This window comes from Setaria viridis, chromosome 6 (genome assembly GCF_005286985.2).
Source record: "Setaria viridis chromosome 6, Setaria_viridis_v4.0, whole genome shotgun sequence".
In the NCBI taxonomy this organism is placed as follows: domain Eukaryota; kingdom Viridiplantae; phylum Streptophyta; class Magnoliopsida; order Poales; family Poaceae; genus Setaria; species Setaria viridis.
In genome coordinates, this window is record NC_048268.2 from 35,632,949 (window position 1) to 35,656,537 (window position 23,589).

General features: G+C 46.2%; 3 protein-coding genes, 1 long non-coding RNA gene and 1 pseudogene across 6 annotated transcripts; all 5 read left to right on the top strand.

Moving 5' to 3' along the window:
• The first annotated feature begins 1,258 nt into the window (after positions 1–1,258).
• Positions 1,259–2,295, top strand: LOC140223135 (uncharacterized). The gene has a single exon (XM_072294638.1). It carries the CDS (start codon positions 1,427–1,429, stop codon positions 2,132–2,134), a length of 708 nt encoding a protein of 235 aa, XP_072150739.1. The 5' UTR covers positions 1,259–1,426; the 3' UTR covers positions 2,135–2,295.
• Positions 2,296–3,911: 1,616 nt separating this feature from the next.
• Positions 3,912–4,883, top strand: LOC140223134 (uncharacterized; annotated as a pseudogene).
• A 333-nt stretch (positions 4,884–5,216) lies between these two features.
• LOC117861987 (uncharacterized) lies at positions 5,217–6,081 on the top strand. Its single transcript, XM_034745493.2, has one exon. The coding sequence runs from the start codon at positions 5,229–5,231 to the stop codon at positions 5,937–5,939; it is 711 nt and encodes a 236-aa protein (XP_034601384.1). The 5' UTR covers positions 5,217–5,228; the 3' UTR covers positions 5,940–6,081.
• A 792-nt stretch (positions 6,082–6,873) lies between these two features.
• Positions 6,874–7,812, top strand: LOC117859772 (uncharacterized). Its single transcript, XM_034742955.2, has one exon. The coding sequence runs from the start codon at positions 6,959–6,961 to the stop codon at positions 7,667–7,669; it is 711 nt and encodes a 236-aa protein (XP_034598846.1). The 5' UTR covers positions 6,874–6,958; the 3' UTR covers positions 7,670–7,812.
• Positions 7,813–15,340: 7,528 nt separating this feature from the next.
• LOC117861650 (uncharacterized) lies at positions 15,341–23,319 on the top strand. 3 transcript variants are annotated; one of them, XR_011898536.1, is made up of 7 exons: positions 15,343–17,487; positions 17,906–17,955; positions 19,246–19,327; positions 19,565–20,566; positions 20,690–20,733; positions 22,408–22,527; positions 22,882–23,319. It is a non-coding gene; the product is annotated as an uncharacterized lncRNA (long non-coding RNA). The 3 variants fall into 3 exon arrangements; XR_011898537.1 differs by having other exon boundaries at positions 15,341–15,969; positions 19,565–20,733; XR_011898535.1 differs by having other exon boundaries at positions 15,342–17,487; positions 19,565–20,733.
• Positions 23,320–23,589: the final 270 nt, after the last annotated feature.

Below are 23,589 nucleotides of genomic sequence, written 5' to 3' on the forward strand. Positions count from 1 at the left end.
CAGTTGGTCCACGCGTGTGGCGAGGGCGTTCCGGAAGAGCGCCCGGGTGGCGTGCGAGGAAGCCGCCGACGAGGCCACTGTGTCCTTGCCGGCTCTACCGTCCAAGGACTCGCACGATGGCGAGGCGGCGGTGCGGGTGCAGCGGGAGCTGAGGGCACTGGGCGACACGATTCAGCAGCTGGAGGACGGGCTGGAGCTGCTGTTCAGGCGGCTGGTGCAGTGCAGGGTGTTCTTGCTCAACGTGCGCAGCTGTTAGATTCACCAGAGCTTAAAATGTAGATCGAGTAGCCGTGCTTGTAGATCAGATAGCACAGATAGATGATCTGCGTGTAAAAATTTTGACACTTGGTGCTCCATGCTAATGGAAAGTTGATCTCAATCTATGATGCATCATGGATCTTACCACAACCAAAGAATTATTAATGAAAATATAAAAACTCGGATCTGTACATGCCACTGGATAGAATTTCGATTCTCTTTGAAACATTTCGTGCCAATTTCTTGTCTTTCTTACATTCAAATATCATATATATGCTTTATCTTTGTAATTTTTCACTTGATAGAATGTGAGAATGTGAGAGACTTCACACTTCAAACGAAACAAATGTGTAGCAATAGAGAAGAATCACACAAGTCATGCCTCCCTCACCATGCAGAGTAAAGCTGTGCAGTAATACGACAAAAAAAAATGTCATATTGTGCATCAACACGACAGGAGTTAAAAAAGGGTGAAAATATCGCAAACAGACGTGAGGCATGCTCACCCATGGAGATTTCCAGGAAAAAATTTCCATCACTTAATGTACAAGGAATTAATCACCAAGGCGTCAAGTTCATGCACATAATTTCACGGCTACTAATTTTGATGCTGCCTGCTGAACGACGAGCAAGAAAACCGCCCATCCACGCATCATGCTGAATGGACTGGATTCAGGCGGCGCTTGAACCAGACATTCCTGGAACATGCCCTTTACCAAATGAGTACGAAAGGCGGATCCTGCTTCGGATTGCCCAAACATGCCTCTCAACACTGATGAACCTTCCATGAACCTCTTCTGTTCCTGTTCCTTTCAGACTCCAGGCCGTACTCTGAACCCAAACAGCACATCAATCCCTCGAGCGTGCACTGTACTCTGCTGGCAATGCATCCAACATGACAGCCTAGCCATGTAAGTCAGCGATACGTGGTGAGGTAGACAACAGGTGAAGGGCATCATCTTGTCTGTGACCTGCAATCAGGGGCAGATGGGGTGGTGGTCATGGAGGTTCCTGCTGTCCTTCCATTGTACCCACACCATCTTCTCAACCTCCTGATTATAAGTAGGCGACTGCAAGTATCGACACAACAATCAGTTCAGCCTTTGCTCCCTTTGCCTATCTCATCTCCCATCTCAACACTGAGATTGCTCAAAATTTCATCCCAAACATGGCCGGCCATCAGCGATCAACAAGCTGGCCGTCTATGGCTCATCCCAACAAGATTGAGATTCAAGAAGATCTGCACAGCATAAGCTCACTCATTTCTACGCCATCAGCTACCATCGAAGTGGTATGCGATGGTCTGAGGAGGCTTGGAGATGTCTACAGCTGCATCAATGAGGCCATATGCTTGCATAGCAACCAGGTACATGGGAAGAGGCTGGAGGAAGAAATGGAGAGGTCGCTTCAGGTGCTGGATCTCTGCAATACCGTGCAAGAAAGCTTCACTGACCTGAAGATGACCATCCAGGAGCTGCAAATGGTTCTCAACAGAGGAGACCTCCCAGTAGCTCAAGTTAAGGCTCAATCCTACGCCCGCTTGGTAAAGAAAGCCAAGCATCACCTGAAGAAAGCTGTCAGCAAGTCTACCTCCCATGAGGATGCGTGGTTGGTCAGCTTATTGATCACAGCAAGAGGAATCGCTGTCTTGGCGCTCAAATCCGCAGTGGAGCTCTTGTCGAAGCAAATGGCTACCTGCAGTGCGAGCAAGTGGTCCCTTATCACCAAACCAATCCAAAAGAAGAGAGTTTCATGCGAGGAGGTGCAATTAAAGGCACTAGAGTTGGGTATTGTAGGCCTGGAGAGTTCAGTCGAGAACCTTTTCAGAAATTTGATCCAAACAAGGGTTTCTCTCCTGAACACTCTCAGCTCGTAGATTCTCCGCTGGTGCACTGCCATTGACATCCAAATTTTATAGGACCTGTCAATCAGCATGAAATTTTGTACATTGATTGTATATAGCTCAAAAGATATAGCAGTAGATTAAAGGCATGGTTCTATTATCTGGAAAAAGAAATTGCATAGGTCATGTGTTCTCTATCACTCACTTTCGCTGCCAATCGGTTTAATGGACTTCATTTTTTTAATTGAACTAGCCTGGAGGCTAGGGATGCAAGTTTGGTCTTCTCTAGGTCATTGGGTCAACACAAAATTCAACCAAAAGAATTAATCCGGATTTCAAAGCAAGAAAAGTGTAAAGAAATGAACCAAGAGAGTGACCCACAACTACCATTGGGTACCCACTTGTATCCCTACTAGTGGCCCCCATTTGAAAAACAAGTGCTTTCTCTATGTATTATGTAAAATCAGAATGTATCCAAACTGAAACCACCAAATGAATTTACCTTAGTCGTGATTGCTTGTTCCCTAGAAAAAACAAATCACATAGTATCCTTAACCTTAGTATTCCCTCAGTCTTTTTACTAACTGGTACTCCCTCCATTCTCTTTTGATAGTATATTTCCTCTTGGCTCAATGACTAGAGTTGGGTATTGTAGGCCTGGAGAGTTCAGTTGAGAATCTTTTCAGAAATTTGATCCAAACAAGGGTTTCTCTTTTGAACACTCTCAGCTTGTAGATTCTCCGTTGGTGCACTGCCATTGACATCCAAATTTTATAGGACCTGTCAATCAGCATGAAATTTTGTACATTGGTTGTTTAATCATGCCATTAACTAGTTCTCGTAAACAAGCGATTCATTAAGTCCTAGACTTTTTGATGCCCATGTAGCCAATCTCGGTTGGAAGAAAAAAGAGTCACGCATCAGACTTGAGACAACCATTAAGTGGATAGATAGTTGGACTGAAATATGCCTATCAAAAGCAAATGGAGGAAGTAGAATGGAATTTATGGATTTCATCATTTGAGCAATAAGTGCTATCTCTAATGAGCAAGCACAAATGGTATGCTTTACTTACCAAGTGGCCCAATTGAGCAGTGTAAGTGCTATCTCTATGTACAACGCACAATCAGAAGTTATCCCAACCGAAACCACATATTTGTGTACTTTAACAGTAATTACATGTTTACCACACTTCCTTCCATGCCTAATTGCCTACAGACCTAAAGCTTTCAAACATCTTGCCAGATTCTCTCTGAATTCATATGCTACTGCTGTAGAAGTTCGCTGTTTGAGCTTACCACTTCATCTCATTACATTTCTGCTGCATCCGTAGGATTTTTTTCCTATTAATGTAATATGGAACGATTATCTAAAGATAGAAAGCTGAAACTTATGTTAAGTGTCAGCTATACTGTTCGTTAAGTCAAAAGTCGTACTTACATGGTAGTCCTTGCTGTTGTTGTAGTGCCAGCTGAAACATGCCAGCAGTGCTGCATGAGCAATGGAAGCGTCAAACACATTGCAAGGTTCAATTATCAGCAGAGTAGACAAATCATTCCTCCCAATAAACACCAAAACTACAGTTCTTCCCTTCTTCCTTCATGATCTCATATCTAGATCTGAAAGTAATGTAAACCCTCGTGTCGAGTGAATTGTCACTAATAATTCAGACATGCCAGATCGATAAGCTCACTCATTAACGTTTGTTGCAGTATTAAACTGCAGGTGCTTAACAATTTGTCTGTACTTCGGGGCTATGCACCTCAACACATCGCTTATCAACAGTGCACGGCATATGGAGGGTGTGGTGACCAAGGTTCCTTCTGTCATTTACTCTGCCCATGCCATTGCTTTTGCAGCTCTGTTATATAAAGGGAGAAGCCAAGGTCGAGCATCAACAAACTGCAGCTTCTCTTGCCTAAACTTCCCTTCCATCTCCACTTCTCCATATATTACATCAAAACTTCAACACCAAGCATGGATTCCCACCTGAGATCCTCAAGTCTGCCTTCTAGCCCTCGCTCAAACAAAGCCGAAGTTGAGCAGCAGCTTGAGAGCATGAAGACAATCATCCTCATCACAGTCAGCAACCATTGAAACGATGTGCAATGGTTTGAAGAGGCTTATAAGCATCTTCAACGGCATTGAGGAGATGATGTGCACACCGAGCAACCAAGTTAGCCTCTGCCAAACCCTGCAAAGGAAGGCAGTGGAGGAAGAGCTCGAACGGTCACTCGTCTTGCTTGACCTCTGCAACATCATGCAGGAAAGCTTCGCCAACCTGAAGATGACTGTACAAGAACTGCTCCTGTCTCTTAAAAGAGGAGATGATGCAGCTGCTCAAGTCAAGGCATACATCCAGCTGACCAAGAAGGCACACAAACAGTTCAAGAAGGTCTGCAAAAAGACTACTTCTGATGAGAAGGATTGCAAGGTGGCGAAGGTACTGGAAGAAGCAAGACTGATCACTACCTCGCTGCTCGAATTCACATCGCGCCTCTTGTCAAAGCAATTTGAGATGCCCAGGCGATCTGTTATCTCCAAAACATTCCAGAAGAGAAAATTAGTATGTGAAGAGGAGCAATTGCAGGCATTAGAGTGCAGTATCAGAGATCTAGAGAGCGGAGCCGAGCTTCTGTTCAGGAGCTTCTGTTCTAGAGAGCGATGCTGCACGAGTAGTGGAAACATAGAACATCGTGAGGTTGAATTATCAGCAGACAATACAAACCATTCCTCTCAATCAACACCAAGACTACAGTTTTTCCCTTCTTCCTCTTCATGACTCTTATCCAGATCGCAAATCCTCATGCAGAGTGGCTGTTGCCACTAATTAAGACATGCCAGGCACATAACCTCACTCATAACATTTGTTGCAATATTAAAATGCAGGTGCATAACAACTTGTCTGGACTTCCGTCACTTAACACCGGTGCACGGCATATGGAGGGTAGTGGAAAAGATTCTATCTGTCGTTTGCTTTATTCATGCCATTGCTTCTGCATTCTGTTATATATATAGAGAAGCCTGGGTTGAGCAGCAACAAACTGCAGCTTGCCTTGCCTAATCCTCTCTTCCATTTCCAGTTCTCCATAAACATTAAACAGCATCATTGTTTCAACTTTGAGCAATGGCGTCCCATCTGAGATCTGCAAGTTTGCCTTCTAGCCCTCGCTCAAACAAATCTGAAGTCGAGCAGCAGCTGCAGAGCCTGAAGACAACCATGGCTTCATCATCAGCAACCATTGACATGATGTGTGACAGTTTGCGGAGGCTTGGAAGCCTCTACAGCAAAATTGAGGAGGTGATGTGCACGCCAAGCAACCAAATCAACCTCTGCCAAACCCTGCAAAGGAAGGCAGTGGAGGAAGAGCTTGGGCGGTCACTTGTGTTGCTTGACCTCTGCAGTGCCATGCATGAAAGCTTCATCGAGCTGAAGATGAAAGTACAAGAACTGCTCTTTTCTCTCAAAAGAGAAGATGATGCAGCTGCTCAACTCAAGGCATGCATCCAGATAACAAAGAAGGTGCACAAACAGTTCAAGAATGTCTGCAAAAAGACTACTGATGAGAAGGATTGCAAGGTGATCAAGCTACTAGCAGAAGCAAGATCGATCACTACCTCAGTGCTTCAATACACATCGTGCCTCTTGTGTAAGCAAATCGAGATGCCCAAAAGGTCTCTTATCTCCAAAACATTCCAGAAAGGAAAAGTAGTGTGCGAAGAGGAGCAATTGCAGGCATTAGATTGCAGTATCAAAGATCTTGAGAGCGGAGCGGATCTTCTGTTCAGGAGATTGGTCCAGTGCAGAGTTTCTCTTCTGAATACTCTTGGCTCATAGATGCCCCTAGTTATAAACCCCTGTGATTGGCATCCAACTTTTAAAGGATTAGTCAATCATTAGAACAGTTTTGCAGTATGTATACTTGCGGATATGTACAGAAAAATTCAATGAATCAAAATATAGAAATTTCTTTGCCAAAGTTCATGTCGTGAATTTCACCATTTATGCATGCCTGTGATATCATTAATATGCTAACTACATCACTTGCTATATCGTCCTCTACACGCATGTCTAAGAAAAGCTGTGTGCTTGGAGTATATCGTCCTTTACAAGCAACAAATATATTTAACCTCAAATATTGAGGGCATTTCCTGTTCAGTTAGGTTTTTGGTGCAGCAAAAACTAGACAATACTGCCGCTAAAAAAGATTGATGTCTTGGTTATGGGCCACATGGCCTTAACTAGTTTGCAAATGTCATGGTACTCACATTTGCCTCATGTGCACAATCCTTCCATAATGGGTCCTACTCTGCTCTATGCAGCTGAAACATGCCAGCTCAATAGACGAAAGCACAAGCTATAACTGTGTGATTAGCGTGATTGTAACCAAGTAAAGCATCTGCATTTTCACTAAATAACAATAATCATACTGATACATATACGGATATACCACCAATAATATCCAGTTAACAACCTGTTAAACACTTACCTGCACTATTTCAAGACCCGCAGCAATACCAAGAATGAATGCAGATTCTTGCTACCAATAATTGGAACATGACAGAGTGTCACTCCCATTTTCAAAATGTCTGCTGCCTGGTGGTCCAGAGTAACATAAATCACGTGGAAAACCTTGATGGTGTGGCAATTCTGCAGCACTGTCCTGAAACCACAGCAGACAGCATCTTGAAAATGAAATGGCACGATTCCCTCTGTCTACCACCCAAAAGATGCTCTCTTAGCTGCTTCTGGTGTATAAATAGGCCTTCAAGAAGGGATAGACACATCAAACCAAAGTTTCTTCTATCATCCAAAACACCTCAAGTCTTCAAACCTCAGATACTCCAATACAAACAATGGCTTTCCATCTACGATCAGTTAGCCTGCCATCTAAGAGGCTCTCCAATGAAGCTGAAGTCGAAGCCGAGCTGCAAAGCCTGGAGGCAAGCACCTCTTCCCCTTCTGCAACCATCGAGTCAGCATGCGATGGTTTGAGGAGGCTTGGAGATGTCTACAGCCACATCGAGGAGATCATCCACTTGCCTAGCAACCAAGTTTGCTCCATCCAGCAAAGGAAGGAGTTGGACGAGGAAATGGAAAGTTCTCTCGAGATAATCGATCTCTGCAATGCCATGCAAGAGAACTTTGCCGAGCTGAAGACCACCATCCAAGATCTGCTGGTGGTCCTCAGAAGGGGAGACGATTCAAACACTCAGGCCAAGGTCCTTTCATACATCCGCTTGGTCAAGAAGGCGCAGAAGCAATCCAAGAAGACTAGCAAAAAGCCTACCTCTAACGAGTGCAAGCTGGTCAGGCTATTGCTCAAGGCTAGATTGGTCGCCGCCTCTCTTCTTGAGTTAGCACTGCGCCTCGTATCCAAGCAAGGGGTGATGCCCAAGAGGTCTCTTGTCTCCAAAGCATTCCAGAAGAGAAACGTGGTTGTTTGCAAGGAGGAGCAGTTGCAGGCGTTAGAGTGCATCATTGGAGATCTTGAGCATGGAGCAGAACAACTGTTCAGGAGGATGATCCAGAGCAGAGTTGCTATCCTAAACATCCTTAGCTCATAGATTCTCCTCAAGTTTAGACACTCTAACATCCTGCGATTGGCCTCCGCATTTTAAAGGATCTGCCAATCCTCACACATGTACAGTACCTGTAAATGTACAGAGAAAGTAGTGAAATTGAAGAAAACAATTTTGATCCAGACAAACTTTCCTGTCCAACAGTCTATACATGTTTCTGATTTCAGTAGCAGTTTCATCTTTTTGAGTTGAGCACAAAACGTAATTACGCTAACTACATGATTACCAGCAATAATGCTCTGGTCAGTGGCCACCCACTAACTTCCACTACCTAAAGGTCAGTGGGTCTAAATTTCTCAAAAGCATGTGCATCTCGCTTTGATTTCCAAAGTGGCCATGTTACCCGCACTTGTTTAGCCCCGCAATAAGCACCCCATCCCCTTGCTGCGCGGATCACGCTGGCACGCCAGCTCCGCCCCACGAGGCATCACCGTGTGATTAGGCGGTTTAGCATTATTGGGTTTGTTCAATCGCCCAAATTGCAAGCGCGATATGCACCATGCGCGGCAACTTTCCCGGCATCCAAAATTACAGTGCTTCCCCTTGTTATTCGTAATGGAGTAACACCAATCGAGCAGAACCAATTCATGGATCAGCAGTTGGGATGAATGATAAGATAACGCCAGCTGTTCGAAGTAAAGAACCAAAATGGAGTAGTAGGAAAGTGGGGGAGGTCAAAGCGCAGCTCATGATTGCCAGAGCCCTGGTCTTGTGGCTGGATAGGGCGCAGGAATATCGGTCCTTATCGCAGGATGAGTCCAGTTTAAGGAGTCAGCTCAAATGCAAAATCCTTGATCTTTCTTCTCTCGAGCGCACCATAGCACGCCAACGCTCTAGGCTTCTGTTCCTGAAGGAGGGTGACGCCAACACTAAACTTTTCCATATACATGCAAGCCACCGCACAAGAAAGAAGCACATTGCCAGGCTTGAGCATGAGGGCGTCACTGCAATCACACACGACGAGAAGGAACTGCTCCTATTCAACTACTTTGGGATGATCCTCGGAACACCATCGTCAAGAACAGATGCCATCGACCTAGCGTCGCTAGGTCTGCACCCAGTCGACCTCAATCACCTGGATGCACCATTCCCTGAGCAGGAGGTCTGGAGAACTATTGTTGAGCTACCAAATGAGCGCGCCCCCGGGCCGGATGGCTTCACGGCGGAGTTTTACAGAGCAGCCTGGCCGGTGATCAAGAGAGACGTTCTTGCATGTTTTGACGCGCTCTACCATGGGGCATGCGTCCAATTTGGCCGCCTGAACAGCTCTCTTATCACACTGATACCGAAAAGGCAAGACGCGGTGTCCCCGGCTGATTACAGACCTATTAGCCTTGTTCACACTTTCGCGAAGCTTGTGGCGAAGCTGCTTGCTAACCGGCTTGGTCAGGAGCTGCACAACCTGGTGGACATGAACCAGAGCGCGTTCGTCAAACGACGGTCAATCCATGATAACTTCAAGTTTGTGGAGCTAGCTGCGAAAACCTTGCACCGAAAACGTAAGCCCAGCCTTCTAATTAAGCTTGACATCTCAAAGGCATTCGACACAGTCTGCTGGCCATTTCTCCTGCAAGTTCTACAGGCGAGAGGATTTGGGACTAAGTGGAGGGACTGGATCTCTGTGCTCATGTCCTCGGCCACCACTAGAATACTACTAAATGGTTCCCCAGGTCGGTCAATACGCAATGCTAGAGGGCTGCGACAAGGCGATCCACTTTCGCCAATACTTTTCATTCTCGTCATGGAAGTGCTGCACCGGCTCCTCAGGAGGGCGGCAGAGCAGGGAGTCGTCTCCCACCCGGCTGATAACGCCATCTGCCATCAGTGCTCTTTATACGCCGACGACGTGATAATATTTGCTAGGCCAGTGGCCCAGGATGCCATCGCCATTAAAGGGATTCTTGACTTCTTCGGCAATGCTTCTGGGCTGCGTACAAATCTGCAGAAGTGCTCCATCGCTCCAATTGCTTGCAGTGATCAGCAAATTGAGAGAATCAGAGGTACTTTCCCTGCTCAAGTGGTAGGGTTTCCCATACAGTATCTTGGCATGCCCCTATCGGTTCGGCGCTTGAGAAAGACCCATTTCCAACCATTGATTGACAAGGTGGCCGGTAAAATCCCTAGCTGGAAGGCTCAACTCATGAACAAGGCGGGGAGGCTGACCGTGGTCCAATCAGTCCTGACAGCGACCTGCACCTACAATCTAATCTCCCTTGACATCCCGGCCTGGGTATTCCATGAAATTGACAAACTCCGAAAAGGCTTTCTGTGAGCAGGAAAGCAGGCTGCCAATGGAGGGCAATGTGCAGTGGCCTGGCCAATTGCATGCCGTCCTAAACTTGTGGGTGATCTAGGTATTCAGGACCTCAGAATGGCATCGCTGACCCTCCGTTTGCGCTGCCTGTGGTTCAAGAGGACTGATGATCAGCGGCCATGGAAGTACCTAGCCAATACACTGGACAACAATCACACCTTGCATAAAATCTTCCAAATTTCCACCCGTGTACACTTGGGCAACGGGAACATTGCACTCTTCTGGGATGACTGCTGGCTTGGCAACCTTTCTCCCTGCATTTTAGCTCCTGAGCTGTGTCTCATGGTACAGCCAAAAATCAGAAAAACAAGATCTGTGGCGGCTGCACTTCAGGGGAAAAGATGGATCCGGGACATTGCCGGACGCCTAACAGTGGCTGCAATCTCGCAATACGTCCAGCTATGGCACGCTGTATCTGAGGTCCAGCTCCAGGAAGGAGCAATCGACACGATCTCGTGGCGTTGGGAGAATTCAGGAACATACTCCGCTAGGTCGGCCTACAACTTCTTCTTCATTGGGTCAGTAAAATCCCCGGCATTTGGTTGTATCTGGCGAGCTTGGGCCCCCCTTCGAGTTAAGCTTTTCATGTGGCTTGCTATGATGCAACGACTATGGACCTCGGCTCGCTGTAAGAAACATGGGCTACAGAACTGGGACGAGTGCTGTCTTTGTTGCTAGGAGCCCGAGACCTCTGATCATCTGCTTGCCACTTGCAGCTACACGAAGCAGGTATGGTACTCAGTAGATCAAATGACAGGCAACGCCTCCTTCCTGCCAGCCCCCGGGTCTTCACTCATGGATTGGTGGCTGCTTCGAAGGCGAAGCTTCCATGGCGCCAGGAAGGAAGGGATTGACACCACAACCATCTTGGTCTCCTAGCGTATTTGGAAAGAGCGAAATAATCGAGTATTCAACAGAGATCCTCAACAGACGCTGCAACAGCTAGCAGCAGTAGTCGCGGACGAAGCGGCGATCTGGTTCATGGCTGGGGCACACTGCCTGTATAGTGTAGGATGGCATTTTGATAGTTTGTGACGCTTTGGTGTTGGTGGTTTAATGTCTAGGAGCTCCCGTCTCATGTAATTAGCCCCTAGAATCACTTCTACCGTGTGCGTGCGCCCGGTTTAGACCCGCGTTGTATAAGCACTATCTATTTCTTCTTAATGGAATGATGCGCAGCTCTCCTACGTATTCTAGAAAAAAAAAAGTAAAGAACGGAGAGCAGAGTGAGACCACGTGGATTGTGTGGGTAGCACGGAAGCGACCCCCACGGTGCAGCCGGCGGAGGTCCTCGGCGGACGGCAGTGGCGGCGACCTCGACGGTGCCCCGGGCGGAGCTCCAATCCCCGTCCCTGGCGTCGGCGCCGCCGCTTTTGTCCTTCCTATGTTGAAAGGCCACCTAGTTCCGCCGTACCTGGGCCGGGTCTTAGGGCTGCTACTGGGCCCATATGCATTGAAAAGAAGCTTCCCGGCCCAAAAACTGAGGCCCCGACAGAGTCAACTATGATTACGACGAATGGATCCATGATGACGAGGTGGAAGTCGCCGGCAATTGTCAGCGTTCATCCATCCATCCATGCCGCTGCTGCGGCAAGCACGCCGTGCCCATCCGGCCGCGACGCCGTACGCCAAAGGGCGTCCACCCTGTTGCCCCCGGGGAAGAAAAACGGACAGCCTTGACGGCGGCGAGGACGGCGCGCCAGTGGGCACCCTCCCTGACGACGTGCTCTCTGCGATCTTCTCCCGGGTGCCCTCGGGCGACGCCGGGGTTGCGCGTTGCGCCGCGACGTGCAGGCGCTGGGGCCGCGTCGTGGCCTCGCGCGCCGCCGTCATCGCCCACGCCCTGCCCAGGCCGTGCGCCGTCATCGCTCTAGGACGGGAGCAGTTCTGTGAACTCCGTTCAAGGATTGGTGTAGTCAATATTCAAAGTGTGCGCAAGGCTTAGGAGGAGATTTGTTGGGTAATCCTTGCCACACACCGTAGTTAGTTGCAGTTTTCAGTTTAGCTCAGTAACGTTTTGTTTTCAGAATGCATGCGCATGAGCTCCGAGCTTTGTGGACGCCATGCGCGCGTGTATATAGCCGTGGCGAGAATAGCTCGCGCACTACTGAGAGTGCCGAGGTTTCAGCGGCGTCGTTGAGCGTGGGGATGGACGCGCTCTTCCAGCGGCGTGCGGCCGGACTTGTAGGCCACTCGTTTGCATTGTAATCACCAATAAAAGGTGAATGAAAAAACAAGAAATGCTGCTGGTTGTTCGCAGCGCAAACCACTGTGTTCGAGTGTTCATCGCGTTTGCGTGTGTATGTGTGTGTGTGCGAGCTCAAGTAGCTCTCAGGACCCTCGCCGGCGTTCTTGTGCGCCACCCGGGGTCTAACAACGGCCTCACCCTCTGCGTGTGCAACCGATGACGGGGGAGGCGGCCGTGCTCCGGCCCCTCGCTGGCGACGACTGCCCTGGCTACTATGCATGCTACTCACCGGGGACGACCTCGACGTCCACTACTGGAAACCTAAAAATTGCCGAGTGTTTTTTCTTTGCCGAGTGTTTTCTTTCGAACACTCGGCAAACAAGCTCTTCGCCGAGTGCCAAGCTAAAAACACTCGGCAAAAAAAAACACTCGGCAAACTCGATCTTTGCCGAGTGTCAAGAGAAAAACACTCGGCAAATCCGTTTCTTTGCCGAGTGTCAAAAAAAACACTCGGCAAAGAGGAAGCTTTGCCGAGTGTCAAAAAAGACACTCGGCAAAGAGGGGGTTTGCCGAGTGTTTTTTTTTGACACTCGGCAAAAAAATAATTTTTCCCCTCTTTTCACCTTGAAATTTTTTCTACTCCCCACATACAACATGTGGTACTTCATATTAAAATTTGGTATATTTTTGGATTTATTTGCTATATTTAATTAATTAATTGCATTTTAAGGGAATTTTTGGTATAAGTCAAATTTGAACTGCAAGTGATTCAAATTATAGAATAAAATGCGTAGAAAAATGATATTTATGTTATTTAGCCCAGTTTGAGTCCTTACCCAGTTTGGTCCACGGCGTCGCCTACTAGCGCATGCACCGCGCGGTGTTCGGCGTACGGCTGGACGGTGGCGCGGCGCCGGCGGGGACCATGGACGTGTCACGTGTGCTGCGTGCCTTACAGGATGTCACACTTCCTGCCAGATTTCCGGCTGCAAGGCATCGACGACAACATGAGCATGCTTAGGTTCTGGGATTCGAAATGCGAAAAATTTTGGACCTGACCGAGATAGGTGAATCTCGGAAATCTCGGAAATTTCGTGTCGGGATTCGGTTGTTTACATGAAATTTGGCTACAATTAGATGAAGATTTAGGAATTGAACACTCCTGTATTAGATAGTGGGAGAGAACTAGGGAGATATGATGATGAGCTAAGGAGGAAAACGGTGAAAACATGTTGTTTCTGCGTTCGTTAGCCGTTACAAAGTGAGAGAAGTAAATTAAAGAGAGTTATATAACTAAAATTTTTCATATCTTTATAGCTAGGATGTTATATGGGTTGGTATAGATCTTAATGATGGTAGAGAAAATCAACTTTAGTGAAATTTTTTGACCATGACCGAAATGGGTGAAATTCGGTCATCTCGGACCGAATCCCAGCACCCTGACTGAGCACGGTGGCTGATCGATGGGAGAGCGAGGAGCCATCCGCCTGCCCCAGTTCGAGGTTTAAGGGGCGACGGCCTTCAAGCTGCGATGGTTCGGCGAGAAGAGCGGCACGCTGGTCTTCACCATTGGAGAAGGGGGCAACACCAGTGGCGCGTTCGCGTTGAACCTCGCGACGAGGTCCGTCGAGAAGCTGGCCGACGGCGTCGAGTGCAACTCGTGGAGGAACTTGTGTGGATACGAGATGGACCGCGCCACGCTCCTTAATTGGGTCGGTAGCCCGCTGCTTCTGAAACGTATTAGCACGGTGGCTTCCGATCCGGACGCTTAAAGTTCGGTATTAGTGAGTAGTGCAAGTAACACTCATATGATTGTTTTGTTTGCCACCATCCATGGCTGAACAGAATCCTCGAGCTCGCTGAACTGCATCTGGCCGGTGGTGGCCACCCAGGGGTTGAGGTAGTAGCGGATGAGCTCCATCGCGAGTCGGGTTGAAGCGGTAGCACGGGGGCGTTCCGGCCACCGCGCTTGCTCCATCGTTCTCAGAAGCGTCCGGTGGTCAAGACGAGATCAAGCGGCGGCCGGCAGGTCGGCGTGGCCACGGGCCTCCCGATCGAGGGTCGCGCCGCCTTCAATTTTGCCAAAAGTTCAGCGACACCGCCACGATATGACGCCACGCTCGGGTCGTGGCCGGCCATGCATGGGAGAAATTAAACCGACGCGCCTATTTATACCCCAATGCCCCACCATTTGAGATGTGTTAGAGCTTGGAGAAGCTATAGGCTTGGTTCTCTCACTCACACAAGTGCTCTAGCCATCAAAGTGCTAAAGAGAAGATCAAGGCAATTAGCATAAGGCTTAGATCTTGATTAGTGCTAGTTTAGGCCTATTAGCGTATTGCTTTAGGATTTAGCCTAGAGTTAGGCGATGTTTGCACACCTCCTTTTGTATCGGTGCTTACGCGTACCAAGAGTTGTAAATCCGGAGCTTGTAAGTCTTGCGAGACTCTCCAACTGCGTTTGTAGAGTGGCCGCCGGTAGTTGTGATAGGGAGGAGAGGCGCTAGATGTTTTACCAAAGCTCTACCAAGTAAAGAGCAGCAAGGAACATCTGGGAGAGGCTAGGCGGGGACTCACTTGCGCGTGGGGAAGACCCGTCGGCTATTCTACGGAGTTACTTGACCGGGGAGTTTATGCCCTTGCGCGGGCATTCCCTTCGAGAGGGGCTCCAACAATGAGGATTAGTGGAAAGCTTTGCTTTCCGATACTTCGGTAAAAATCGCCGTTTACCTTATTTACCTTCCGCATTTCTTATTGCACTTATATTCCGCGTTTACCTTTCCTAGAATTGCCATGTGTAGTTTATAGGATTGGAACCTAGGGTGCAAAACTCTTTTACGGTAGAGATAGCAACACATAGAAAAACCTAATGCACATCTAGATAGAAATTGAAATATATTTTTATATGTGCCTGTAGCCTTAGTTTTTAGAACACCCAATTCACCCCTTTTAGTTTGTCACAATCCCTTCAAACTACGTGCTTTTTATGCATGAAGTATGAGAAGTTGGGTCCGTCGTCATGTAACAAGACTTGCATGTTTGGATTGTGTGGTGGTGTGGGTGAACTGAAAGCTGTTTGTGATTTGCAATGGTTAATGTACTCTGTCAGTGAATCGTTTTACTTGTCTTGTGAGCTCACTCTCGTTACTGCTGAAGTGCCTGTTCTTATTTTCTCGGTCGAGAGCCTCGTGACATGCCATCATGAAAGCATCGGCATCATCTCGAGGTCGTCCCTGATGAAAGCCTGGCCGCGCCGGGCGCCAAGCTGCGAGGCGGCAAGGCAACCTTCTCCGCGCGCAACGGTGAATTTGGCTAGCCGAGCGCTCCGTCCAGCACGGACTTGCCGACGCTGAGCACCGTCAGACTCCATAGCTCTACTCCACTGCGTGTCCCTGTCAAGCTGAAGCTCCAAGCCTCCAGCTGAGTTGACTGCTCTGCCTTTTGGATTGCCCTTTGAGCCCACGCAGGCCACCTCAGATTCCCGGATCAGCCAGGTGTACCGTTGGATCAACTCTGTGCGGTCCAGATTAATCGGAGCAAAATAAAAGGAGACAGATACCAGATCGTCCCGGTGGCTATCGCGGCAGGCCGGCGGCGGTCGCTGTCGAGGGGACGGGGAGGAAGCGACGGCCGACGGAGAGGTACGCGGACGTGCTGGGCGCGTGGTGGAACTGGAACTGGAAAAGGAGCGGCGCAGAGGGATTCCGGGGGTGCTCTCCGAAGGGGGGGCGGCGCGAGGCGGTAGGGACCAAGGGTCTCGCAGTCGCTGTCGTGCATACCTAAGGTGAGGCGCACTCCTCCTTCCTTCGTACTACCTTCCTTGTCCTTGGGATGGTTCGATTCCCACATTGCCCGTGGCTCAGTATGACAGTATCCCCCCATTGTGTCAGCAAGGTTGGAGATCATGGGTAAGCAACTGATTCCTGTGGATTGATTTGGGTGTACTGTAGTTGATTTGCAGTTTCTGATTAGCAAGCTACGCCAAATTGTCTATCCTACGTAGTTATTTAGGATCCTGCCTGGTGCATGCACTTTCCGATTATGTAGTAGTATGAATTGAATTTCTCGCGTTAGGAAATTGGGAACCAGTTAACCAATGCCGAGTTAGTTTGGCCACCCTGTGACAGTTCAGCACTTTCGTGGGCTGGTATCTGAAGGAAATTCCTTTTTTTAAGAACTTATTAATCGCTTTGCCAAGTTATTAACCGATGGCAATATTTTGATTTACTTGTGTTTTTTATCCGCATGTGGAAAGTGGACTGGTGTTAAGAAAAAGGGCAGTCGCTACTCGCTAGAGCGCTACATCATAGCAAAATCTGATTTTTCTTTGCCAACATCATTGAATCATAATTTACACACGATTTATCAACAATACTTTGTTGTTTCAAGGGCGAGCTTGATTCCTTCTTTTTCTAATCACAGTGTGATTTTTATACATGCATCCATCTGCACATCCGCAGCGTACCATTGGAAAAATGTTGCACCAAAACCGTGCTCCAAGGTACAGCTGGGAAAAAAAAGATGGAAGGGCAAAAAAAGAGAGGAAACAGGCTCGAATCCCTGGATATCTTCATCTTCAGGAGCTGCACACGGCGAATTGTTGGTCCATTCCGCTTGTTGGCTGCACCATCCTGCTGGGGTGGTGGCAAGGCATCAGTATGGAACTGAGGAGTGCCTTCTCAACATCTTCGGAGGCTTCTCTCCTTAGCAAACACATCACATACTCCATCACTGCTGTATCGCAAGGCAGTGTGATCCTCCCATCACTTGTGAACCCAAACTCTTCCTGCGACAGCTTCAGGAGCTCCGAGAAGACTGTCGTGTGGAGGTAAGCGAGGGGGATCTCAAACCGCTTCCCATCGGAAGAGTAGACAATGCAGTTGCCCTTCCCTGCAACTATGCTGCTGCAAGATGTGTTGATCTCCTTGTCCACAGTTGTGACCCTTTTCCACCCGATTGCACCCGTTCCCTGCCACTTCTTGGACAGTTGAGCTAGCTTCTTGGAACTGATCATGGTGGCTTCCTGCCTTTCAAGGAAATGGATTCTTGTCTTTGAGATGAAAGGATCAGAAATGATTTGATTTGTGTGTGGTGATGGTTCGCATTTGTGATCGTGTATTTATAGGGCACTTATGTGGTAGGACTTGGGAGGGTCTGCATCTTGGTCTTGGCTATTACAAATGGCAAGCTGGCAAGGGACAAGCCCACGAGCTTCCTTGGTGAGATGTTCCTATCTATGGTTGGGAGGTTCAATGCACAGGACCATTGTTTATCACATGGTGGAGCCATGTTTACTGGCTTGGTACGTGATTGCTTCTGCCTACCAGAGTGGGCCTAATTTTGACTCAATGGTGCTAGGAGTATAGAGTCTTTTATTTATACATTAACAGGGTCCTTTTTCTATACGCGCTCATGCAGGGGCGAAGCTATGTACAATTAGCCTGGTGCACACTGCACAGGCATGCCAATTGTCTTACTTTGACCATATATGCACCAGTTTTTAGTTAAAAATATTCACTATACAGCATAATGCCACTTTGATGGCCACCACCATGATTTTAGTTCTAGCTTCGCCACTGCACTGATGTACTCTTTATATCTATCATCAAATGCAAGTTCTATTCATAACAAACAGTAAAAATTGGCATGTCCAGTTTTTCTCAGTTTGTTTTCCTGAGATATTAAGCGTGATAACTGACTTACTGTCCCTTCTTATATAGGTTCAATTCACCCTATCCTATGTTGTTCAATGAGAATCACATTAGATGAGGTATATTTCTCTGCTCCTTACGGTATTATTTGCAGAAACAATTTCATTCTGCATCTGCCGGATTTTGTGGTCTCTTTTCCAGCAATTGCCATGTGATGGAAACAAGATAACATGGTTGCGAATCAGCCAAGGCATTCTCTTGAAAGTTGTTTACATCTAACATAGAAATTTGGCAGCCAGTATTTTCCACCTAACTATATAAACTTTTGCACTAAGGTTCCTGCTTAGATGGAGCATATATTTTGCTAGTTCTCTTCCTAGATGGCATGATGGTCTGTGGATGAAGTTCGGATCTGAGAATGTTCATTCTAGTGTTGAGTAAATATGTATAGGTGACAAAAGAAATATCATCCCGTGTTGTTTCAATGAAATAAAATAAGCTTTTACATTTATTGATGTGCCTAGTTGGTGAGCTGCAAGGCCATGAACCTGTCAATGCAATGTTTGCTACAATGAAGGCTGTGCGATTATGAATCTGATGTTGCTGGGCCAAAGTTTGGTGCACCGCAGTCCTTGCAAAGGCCATTGTAGGGACTTTGTAGTTGAATAATTGGAGCTGTATGCTGTACTAGTGGCTCTGCATTTGATATAAGTACTCAGCAATCATTTTAGTCCCAGCTCTTGTGAACATAGGGACAGATTTATAAAAGATCATTTTGAGAGCGACCATCGAAAAGATTATCGAGGATGCTTCATGAGTCCTTCCTTAGTTGATGAGAAGAGAGCCATACAGTGGCCAAGAGACACAAGGGAAGCATGTAGGGTCCTGAGTTTTAAGAAGTAGCCTCCTTTGTTAGTTGCCTAAGGAGAATTGGAGATGTCAATAGGATAAATGCTTTTGCCAACATTAATTCTGTTAGGACGGTGCTGGTTGGTTGAAACAACTTGCCCGACAATTCCTTAACATCGGCATTCTACGTTGTGGCCCAACTAGCCCCAGCATCTCATGTGCTCTCCATTTCCTTGTTTCTTCCTGCCATTCCTGGTAGACCCCTGCAATAAGACCGAACTTATCTGAATACAGTTATGGCCATTTCTTTTTAAAATTGCTGGTACTTTGACTAGTGTTGCACTGTTGCATGGCAAATTTAACGACCATGTTTTTGCGTTGAAATAAGCTTATCCCATGTGCATATCTGATGACACTCCAGGTGATCATTTCAGGTTCTCAACTCATCCATGCCTTTTTTGTGATTTGAAGAAGGCATATTCTTTGTTTAGGGTCTTCAGGGGATACTTGATTACATATTTTACCTGTGTAATGTATACATCTTTTGTCCATCATTTCAGGTGCTTTTTCATAAGTCTCAAAGTGGAATAATATGATCTTGGGATCAGGATAGTCAACTGCTCTGGATCATATGTTAGAAAGGTCAGTACAGCACAGGGAACCTACCAACTTACATGCACTGTAACCTGCATACAAATCTTCATTATATGATGACAACTAAGCCATTAGTACAGTCCTAGTCTAATACTACATATTGTTATATCCATTAGGATGTAGTAACTTGAGTCATGAATAAGGAGACTTCCTAGAACATTGGTCAATTCTGATTTACATTTATTACAGAAAATGTTAATTAACATCGTCTTTTTTTTGGTTCAGATAACTATAGTCAAGAAAAAAAAGGAGATTCACTAGACCATCGGTTAACTGGAGTCAGCCTTACACTTTCATGTTTCGATGGCGAGCTTGATTCCTTCTTTTCTAATCACATTGTGATTATTTTTACATTCATCCATCTGCGCAACCACAGTGTACCATTGGAAAAACAACGCACAAAAACCGTGCTCCAAGGTACAACTGGGAAAAAAGATGGAAGGGGGAAAAAAGAGAGAAAACAAGCTCAAAGCCCTGGATATCCTCATCTTCAGGAGCTGCAGACAGCAAATTGCTGGTTCAATCCACTGGATGGCTGCACCATTCTGCTTTGGTGGCGGCAAGGCATTACTATGGAACTGAGGAGTGCCTTCTCAACATCTTCAGAGGCCTCTCTCCTCAGTAAACACATCACATACTCCATCACTGCTGTATCGCAAGGCAGTGTGATTCTCCCATCACTTGTGAACCCAAACTCTTCCTGTGACAGCTTCAGGAGCTCCGTGAAGACTGTTGTGCGGAGGTACGTGAGGGGGATCTCAAACCGCTTCCCATCAGAAGAGTAGACAATGCAGTTGCCCTTCCCTGCAACTATGCTGCTGCAAGATGGGTTGATCTCTTTGTCCACAGTTGTGACCCTCCTTCGCCCAATTGCGCCCATTCCCTGCCACTTCTTGGACAGCTGAGCTAGCTTCTTGGAGCTGATCATGGTAGCTACCTTCCTTTGGCTTTCAAGCAAATGGACTCTTGTCTTTGAGATGAAATAGTTAGAAACAATTCGATCAGTGTGTGGTGATGGTTTTTGCAGCTATCATGTATTTATAGGGAACATATGTGGTAGGACTTGGGAAGATTTGCATCTTGGTCTTGGCTTATCATAGACGGCAAGCTGGCAAGGGACAAGGCCATGAGTTTCCTTGGTGAGATGTTCCTATCTATGGTTGGGAGATTCAATGCACAGGACAGGTCCATTGTTTCTCACATGGTGGAGCCATCTTTACTGGCTTGGTATGTGATTGCAGCCAGAGTGGGGCTAAGTTTGACACAATAGTACAAATTGCTGGGTTCAGTTCTTTTATCTTGCTTGATCTCAAGTGGGCACTGGCTTACTCCCTTGTTATATATGTGCAGTTTGCTTGATGTTGTAGTTTCCGATGATAACGTCTTTAAACAAGGTACATCAATCCGCCCTTATGATTTTATTTGCCAAATTATTTCAATTTTGCATTTGCCGATTTTTCTCGTCTCTTGTCCTGCAAGCGCAATGTGATAGATACTAACATAGTTAAGAATCAGCCAAGGCATCTTGTAAAAAGATGTTTTTTTAATGTAGAGATCTGCCGATCAGTATTTCTACCTAGCTATATAATCTTCTTGCATAGTGCTCATGGTCAGAACAGAACATTTCTTCTTTTGCTAATTTGCTGCCTAGACGGTCTGTTTAAGAACGCTGGTCTGTGGATGAACTTGGGAACCGATGATATTCATTATGGTGATGAATATATGTATAGGTGACAAAAATGGTCCATGTGCTTTCAATAAAATAAAATAATAGGGTCCATGGCTTTTGCATAGTAGTTATTGATGTCACTAGTTTGGCAAGCAGCATGGCCATGAATCTGTTAATGCAATGTCTTCTACAATAAAGGCAGTGCACCGATGTTGCTGGGCCAAATTTTGGTGCACCGCCGTCCTTGCAGCGGCCATGGTAGGGACTTGGTAGTAGGATGATTGGATCTATATTGTGACTAGTGGTTTGACGTTGGACATAAGAACTAGACAATCAAAACATAAAAACATAAAAACATAAAAACATATTGTCCCAGCTCTTGTAAACATAAAAACATATTTATAAGGGAATCAGTTGGAGAGCGACCATCAGAAAGATTATCCAGGATGCTTCGTGTGCCTTTCCTTTATCTGATGGCGAGAGCTGTACAGTGGCCAAGAGACATGAGGGAAGCATGTAGGGTCCTGAGTTTTGACAAGTAGCTTCCTTTTTTAGCTGTGGAAGGAGAACTGGATATGTCGATAGGCTACATCCTTTTTCTAACATTAATTTTGGTTGGGACGGTGCTGGTTGGTCGAAACAACTTCCATTGACAATTTCTTATCGTTATTGTGCACTGTGGTCCAACCGATTTGTCCCCAGCATCTCTATTGTCCTGTTTACCTCTTTTTTTCTGTCATTCCTGGTAGGTCTCTACATCAAAGGCTGCATCTATGAGCTATCTCACTATCTGAACCCCATTTGGCAATTTCTATTAGAAATATTGTTGTACTGTGACCAATGTTCTGTATGGAGAACCTTAGAGCCATACTCTTGGCGTTGAAATAAGATCGTCTCATCTGCATATCTGACTCCACTCATCCTGGCATTCTGCAGAGTGGGGTCTTTCATGCTCCCTATTCATCCATGCCCTTTTCTGAAGAGACATACTGATGTCGCTGTGGTCAGTTTAATTCCTTTTGTAGGTGACTTATCGTATCGTGTATCAGACCTTATGCACCTTTGCATCAGATCTGTTACAAATCCAACGTGCATCAGAGCTTTTGTAGGTGCGCTGGGCCTGGCATAGCTGCCTCCAACAGTCGTTAATCGACTTTTCGGTTGTTTACGTTTTCGTGTAATTCTCATTTGTAGCAAGCCATGTGCGTGTGTTCGGTTGGCCCGCGTTATAAGTTAAACTCTTCTTTTTAATACAAAGATACGCAGCTCTCCTACGTATTCATGGAAAAAAATACAAATCCAACGTGCAAAGTTTTTGTGTTAAAAAAAAGAGGCATATTCTGTGTTAGTTTCAGGTGATGCTTGATAGCAAACTTTAACCTTTGGTCCAACATTTCAGGTGTTTTTTTTTCTCAAAGTCAGAAGTGGAATTGCATGATCTGGGGATCAAGATGGTCAGTTGTACTGGGCACACGCTAGAATGGTCACCACAGAACACAGGACACCTACCAACTGCATGGTAACTTGCCTACAAATATTATTTTTGATACGGTTGATTTAAAAAAAACCGTCTTCACATAAACTGTGCAGCAAACAATAATTTCTTTCTGACGTAATTTCCCGTTCCGACGAAACATTGAAAATTACCTGTTTGCAACATGAAACAATTATGTGTAGAAATGACTATATGGTTCGACTCTGAGATGGAAAATTCCTGCCGTAACATGAACACTATGTTTCATGCAATATCACTGTGAAACATGCAAAAATAATAGTTGTAACATCGATGCTTAACTATTGCAACGTATGTCGGAGTATCCTATATTTTTAAGATTCCGATATTTCCTAACGTTGAATTTCTTTTCTTTTGAAGGAAATGTTAAATCTGTATTCCATTGGATGTCGTTGCTATGAGTAGTGAATATATACTATGGGCCAGGCCAAAAAAGCAATGCCTCCCCTGCCTGCTTCGTGGCCGGTCCAGCAGCTGTTTTGCCCCGGGCTGTAGAAGGGCTGGGCCAACAAGGCCACAAGTAATCGAGGCCCAGTCCGTCAGGTTGATCTGTGGTCGTCAAGCAGATGATGCTCTGCAGCAGCTGCAAGCAGGGAAGTCACATAACAGTGTAGAGTACCAGAACAGTCGAAGCAGTTGTACTGACTACTGAAATCGTGCCAAACTCTAGCTTTAACAGCAACTACCGGCTTGTTCTATTATCATTTTTTTTATTTACAAGAGTGATACACACTGGCTGTTCTGAGTTGCGTGTAAATGCTATAAGAAGACAATAGTGTGGTTCTTTTTCTATTTTTATATCGTGTCTTGCTTTAAATTAACCATATTTGCATGGAAAAGCTAGTCACTATTCTTACTCGTTTGATTAATGGATCCAACCACCCGCCTTACATATTTTTCCTGCAATGTATAATTCTTGGTGAGAATCATCAACTTTATAATGTTTTAAAAACGGCTCATGCTTTTTTAATGATCTTTTTTATAGTTATGCGGGCGATGATAGGTGGATTTGGGAATTGGTTTGTTCCGATTCTAATACGTGCACCTGACCTAGCATTTCCACGATTA

Bases quoted from the DNA above. Each gene is read 5' to 3' on its own strand.
- LOC117861987 (XM_034745493.2), top strand. From the start codon at position 5,229: ATGGCGTCCCATCTGAGATCTGCAAGTTTGCCTTCTAGCCCTCGCTCA.
- LOC140223135 (XM_072294638.1), top strand. From the start codon at position 1,427: ATGGCCGGCCATCAGCGATCAACAAGCTGGCCGTCTATGGCTCATCCC.
- LOC117859772 (XM_034742955.2), top strand. From the start codon at position 6,959: ATGGCTTTCCATCTACGATCAGTTAGCCTGCCATCTAAGAGGCTCTCC.